This window comes from Rhopalosiphum padi, chromosome 2 (assembly GCF_020882245.1).
Source record: "Rhopalosiphum padi isolate XX-2018 chromosome 2, ASM2088224v1, whole genome shotgun sequence".
NCBI classification, from domain to species: Eukaryota; Metazoa; Arthropoda; class Insecta; order Hemiptera; family Aphididae; genus Rhopalosiphum; species Rhopalosiphum padi.
The window spans coordinates 9,999,788-10,005,787 of NC_083598.1; the positions used below are offsets into that span (position 1 = coordinate 9,999,788).

The 6,000-nt window shown below is 34.6% G+C and overlaps 1 protein-coding gene across 1 annotated transcript; it reads right to left on the reverse strand.

The window, feature by feature from the left end:
* Positions 1 to 719: 719 nt before the first annotated feature.
* LOC132921496 (UBA-like domain-containing protein 2-B) lies at positions 720 to 4,568 on the reverse strand. The gene is made up of 4 exons (XM_060984550.1): positions 3,968 to 4,568; positions 2,375 to 2,452; positions 2,208 to 2,316; positions 720 to 1,454 (listed from the first exon to the last, which is right to left on the reverse strand). The coding sequence occupies exons 1-4, from the start codon at positions 4,073 to 4,075 to the stop codon at positions 1,351 to 1,353; spliced, it is 399 nt and encodes a 132-aa protein (XP_060840533.1). The 5' UTR covers positions 4,076 to 4,568; the 3' UTR covers positions 720 to 1,350.
* Between the last annotated feature and the right edge of the window lie 1,432 nt (positions 4,569 to 6,000).

A 6,000-nucleotide genomic window follows, 5' to 3' on the forward strand; every position in this document is an offset into this window, starting at 1 on the left:
GTACCGTTAATAATATTCTTACCTAGGTACCTATATACCTATTTGATAATTGGTTAATTCGCTCTAATGTTAAAAGTTATATAGAGTAAAATGGATTCTTATCGTAAAATTAGCTTGTTGCCTGTGCGTAAGTAAGACGGAATCATAACATGCGGATACGTCCTCTTATTATAACCAATGTTACGACACAGACTCGACTCTTAACGGCTTACTGGACGGCCTTCGGATGACGATATTTACATAGTAATAAAAATTGCACACGCGAACGGTTTTTCGTACAATTACATGTAGCGCGGTTTTTGTTTTTACACCGTTAAACAGAGAGGGACAACAAAACAATTACCTATCCATTAGCTGTTAGGAAATTATGTATTTATTGTGTTCAAGATACATCATGGTATATGCATACTACGTACATATTATGAGTAGCTACACGGCTGTTAAACGGGGCAATGATAAAACCTAAATGTGTTATTTTACAACAAGGTACATAAAAAATATTATAATATATTTTAAATGTGCAACATTATTATTACACAATTTTGTTTTTTTTTTCAAACTGTTATACCTTTTATAATCACATCACGTACACTTAATATAGTCGAATGTAACTTTTATTTGTGATAAAACACAATACGGGCATGATGACTATGCCTATGAAATTGATTAATTGAAACATATACGGGGTATGGGACAATGATAGAATAAAATAAACATAATTTTCAAACAAAATAATGTATATACTTTATTACAATTTTATATTTTATTTTTAATTATAATAAGTTTAGTCATTACACTACAACAGTTATGTATCACATATTATACTGTTGGGACATATTATTATTGTTGTTGTGTAATGTATTTGTTAAACTCGATACGCAGTCATAATGAAATTTTGAGTTGTACAAACAAAAATAAGATATTAACTATTATAATATAAATTATTTATGTATATAAAAAAAAAATATATATAATAATAAAAAAAATAATGTCAAGTTTGATCTTTCTCTTTAATCAAAAACTAATATAATTATTATGTTAAGCATCTTGCAATAACAGAGTGGTTTTTGACAGAAATTGAATTATGATTACAATATATTAAACTTAATTTTAAATTGAGTATTTATTATGTTTCATAAATAACTTATTCTAATGAAAATATCTTCTAACAGAAATAAAATAATAAATAAAAAAAATGATAATATATATAATAACAATTAAATGATAAAATATCTCTAAACAATATTATTCTAGAGTAAAAAGTTACAAAAAGCATGTGTCATCTTTGGACACTAAAACAATAATATGGCTAAGTTTATATTAAAAATAACAAATATACATGATTGTTCCCTATGTGTTATTTGAAACTGTGTTTGACGCTAAATGTGCATATGGATGCCTCTTTGATTGACTGTTTTCTAATGAGGTTCTATTTTGAGGAGAAACAGACATACCTAGAACATACAATAAAAATAATTTGTATAAAATATTTTAATTAATACTTATCACAAAATTAAGATTATTTTTTTTTTTTTATAAATAAAATGTAAAATAAACTACTAGTTTTATTTTCAATATATTGGATTAATGATGAACAATTTACTTTGATAATAATTTTGGTACTTCAATTTAAAAATAAATTAAATTGGTTTTTAAATTAAAAAATAGTTCGAAATGATCTTAGAATATAGTAAAAAAGCAAAACCAAATAAGTTATTTAGATTTGTATTTGATTGAAATAGTAAAATATTGCTAAGACGTTTAAAAAAGTCTATTAGTCTTAAAGTCCGGTAAATACTATATATACTACATTATATTAACTATCTACTTCTATTTATACCTATTAAATGATATTTATATATTTGATAATCAGATACTTCAAGGGATATTGATTACATAAATGTTAATAATGAAAATATAAGTGTAAATATAAAAGAAAAGTTAAGTGTTATAAAACTAAGTTTGGTTAAGTCAGTGTAACATTCTGTAGTGTGATCAATTATGTCTATAAAAAATAAAATTTGTTAACACGGTGGGAAACAAATGCTAATAAATCAGGAAAACCATTATGCCATTTGGTGATGATGTGAGAATTGCACTATTGCAGTATCAAGTCAAAGATGAAATATCAAAAACATGTAATCAAATAAAATCATAAATAAATTTTATATTTTTGTTGCATAATGTAAGGGGTTTTGTATACTCACTTGGTGATGATCCCAATTTTGAATTTTCAGATGAAGTTGTCATACGTGAAAAGGCAATCAGAGTGTCAGGAAAATTGGGTGGTGTAGCTGGGGTATTACACGGTGTCATCTAAAAAATGATATAAATGTTAAAATGCTACTGTTAATTTTCAATAAAAATAACTCACTTGTCCAAACCCAAACTGTGCTGAATTTTGACTGCAACTTGATACAGAAGAATCTTGAAAAAATATACTCAATGCAGTCTGAAACAATAAAGTTTTCAATATAGTTAATTGTTTTACAAGAAATATGACATTTACTACGCTTACATGATGGCGTTAAAATGGTTATTTGTATATCCAATATGCTTTACACCTGCAAGAATGTAAGAATCTATGGTGCTTAAACCGTTTTATCGTTAACATGTAAACATAAACTAATCTAAACAATAACTAACATAAATATTATAATTATATTAGGTAATTAATTTTACCAGTAAAAAGACTATTTTATATTTGTTACGGTTATTATAATTACGAGTCTTCTGTTTCTTAGATTATATTATATTTTGGCTATGAATAGTCTATTAAACAGTTCATAAAATTAAATTTAAATACTATACAATATAACTCTAGATTAGGTTTGTTTTATCTGATTTGCATTCTTCAAAATTATTTATCTTAGGTTGTATACTAATTAATATCTAACCAAAATATTTTTAAGATTTTATAAAAGACAGTAATTTTTTTTTTCATTTATTATGAGGATTATTGTTAAATTTAAAATCAGTAATACAGTATTTTAACGTCATCATCAAATTTAGTAAAAGTACACACAATGAATATTATCTAGATATGTACATTTTGTTTTGTCTAACTTAGCAAATTCAAAACAGCCTGACACAGGTATCTTCTACAAGTATTATAAAACTGAATGATTCAACAATTTTAGAGGACAAGGTTACAGACTAGATACGATGATATATGTTTGCTCAGAACTGCAAATTTTTGAATGTCAGATCAAGCAGGTTAAATTGATCAATTAGTAATATCATAATAGGTACCTAAAATAAATTGATGATTATAACAAATAAAAATGAAAGGACAAAAATGTCTTACTAGGCAGGTACGTAGGGAAAATAATTGGATATCATCACATTTCATGAAAACATTAAAGATACAGGTACACAAAATAGAAGTGATGTATTTTTCTAATTTAGCAAAATTAGCAAATAAAAAACAGTTTTGACACCTACAAGTGCTATGAGTTATTAGAAAATGGAACGATTCGATAACATTACAACACAAGGTTACGGTGGAGAGATAACGGTATTGATTCGTACTTAACGGCAAATTAATGACCACCGTATCGGTCTACCCGGTCCGGTACGACGACCAATCGACCGTTGGGACTGAGAACAATGAAAAACATTGCAGACGCGGAGAGAAAAGAATATTAGGCTGGTTTGAAGTTCAAGGTCACGGGGCACAAGCACAACCGGGGGACGAACAAAAAACCTCGGGACGGCCCATCGGACAACTCAAACCCCTACGCCCAACTCCGAAGCTACGACAGAGGTAGTTTAGATCAGTCGAAGAACGGCGTAGAAACGTCGTTTAGCGTCGATCGACGTCCGCCGCCGCCGAGAACGGTGCAAACGTCGGGACGGACGAACAACGCAGCGGTGCAGAACAATGGCGTTTGGCCGGACTGGTGGAAATAAAGGCCGCCGGCGGGACAGTGACAACATTATCGCAATGCGAATCGTGCGCGCTTACCTCGAATTGCCAGTGGGCGGCCTGCAGCAACTGCTTGGCCTGGTCTCTTGCGCATCCGGCGGCCAGCACGAATTGGTTGATCATCACCTGTTCGCGCAACGAGTCCATGGCGGACGACAAAAGCGTCCCCGGAAAACCTGTCGGCGCGCGGCCGCCGACGACGGGTACGCAGGGCAATCGCGCGATCGGCGCACGGTCGTTGCGCGGATATTTCGACTGTCGCGCGCGCGCGCGCGCACCGTCAGAGGCGTCCGGGAAATGAATGAAAAACGTCTCGGGGAACGAACGGCGCGCACAGCTCGGCTCAGACCGTCAACATCCGTCTCTCGTCCGTCGGTGCTCCGGCAGCGGCGACAGCGACGAATACGAAACGATCTCTTCGGGCGCGACGTTTCCTTTCGGTTTTTCACTCGGATTTTTATCAGCCGCACCGCAATAACAACAACAACAGTAATAATAATAATAGTAATAATAACAATATTATGTGCGCGACGAGTTACGACGCATATGGACGGCGACGGTGACGCGCAGAAGACTCGGCCGATACGCACACACACACACGCACGGCGGTGGTCACGGTGTGAGAGGAGGAGGAAAAAAAAAATAATAATAACAACAATAATAAAAACAGTCAACAGTGGCGCTGCGTACCCGTTGACACACACGTACGCACACACACACACACACACACGCGCCGCCCGCGCCCGATATTCCCGTTCCCCCCGCCGTCATCGACCGCCGTCCACCGCCTATACCGTTCTATACCATTATTATCGGCCGCACACGCGCACAGCGGCACACTGCGCGCCGCCACCGTTCACGACCTATCGTAAAAACGTATCGCCGGGTACACGACCCCGCGCGCGCGAACCGATCGTGTCGCGTCGTGTCGCGCCGTGTTCGGACAACCGCGGCTGCCATGTCGGTCCGATCCGCAGCAGCAGCTGATCGGCAAATACCATCGTATTTGTGATCGGTCAGATCGAACGCCGCCCCGCGACCGCACGTGTGTCTGTGTGTGTGTGTGTGTATGTCGGCAAAACACGATTGCGTACGATTTTTGACTGCAACTTTGAAGCACTGTTGCCGTTTGATTTGAACTAATAGAACGTACGATTTATTAGAATTAATCCGAAAGTTTTCATCGAACTTATAACGCTCAATTCCATAGCTCCCATTCTTCTGGAAACATGTTTGAAAATGCAATCAGTATAAAGGTCGGATTAAAAAATTGGAAAATTGTGATTTAATTCGTATAAATGAAACCACGAAAGAATATAATTAGTATACAATGTCACAATTTATAAAAATATTATATTTGTCAGTGATGTATAGATTGTATTTTTCTATTTTTAATTAAATACACTTTTACAACTTACTAGGTATTTTAACCTTTTATTATTTTTAAATATTTTGGCTTATGTTTTTGACTGAGTCATCTTTTTAAAATTTAATTTTTACTACCTAATCACAAATAAAAACTTAAATATTGCAATCGTTTGGTACCCAAAGGCGAGAACGCAAAGGGGTTTAGGTGTTTAACCCCCCCTCCCTACTCCAAAATATCATGAACAAAAAATTAATTACCTGACCTACAAATGAATAGTATGATATTTATGAACACTTTTTCACACCACCTCCGAAATTTTTCTTGCGTTCGCGCCTAGGGTACTCGCGTGTATGTGTGATGTGTGTGGACTTACACAAGTTGCGGCGGGCGCGCGTAATATCGTTAAAAAAAATTACAACATTCGAACTGGTCGTTCGGTGGCGTATGGGTATCTTTAATTCATACGGAAGCGAACAATTTATTTACGACCCACCCCACCCCTAAGTACCTATATCCTATTTATATATATTGTCGTATCGTATTATTATAGTACCTAGGTAGTACAACATATACTATATTATATTAAACAGATATAAGGTTTTACAGCTATATTATCCTTGATCCTTTGACAAAAAATTAGTAAATGCCAATGAGTTTTATGAGGTCATGATCATACCTACTACCCCCTAACCACCCTGCAAGA

What these genes read in the sequence shown, in the direction of transcription:
- LOC132921496 (XM_060984550.1), bottom strand. Translation starts at nt 4,075, where the DNA reads ATGGACTCGTTGCGCGAACAGGTGATGATCAACCAATTCGTGCTGGCC. An exon ending in CCGCCCACTGGCAATTCGAG is followed by an intron (nt 2,453 to 3,967) that starts GTAAGCGCGCAC and finishes TTATTGTTTCAG; the next exon opens with ACTGCATTGAGTATATTTTT. An exon ending in CACAGTTTGGGTTTGGACAA is followed by an intron (nt 2,317 to 2,374) that starts GTGAGTTATTTT and finishes ATCATTTTTTAG; the next exon opens with ATGACACCGTGTAATACCCC.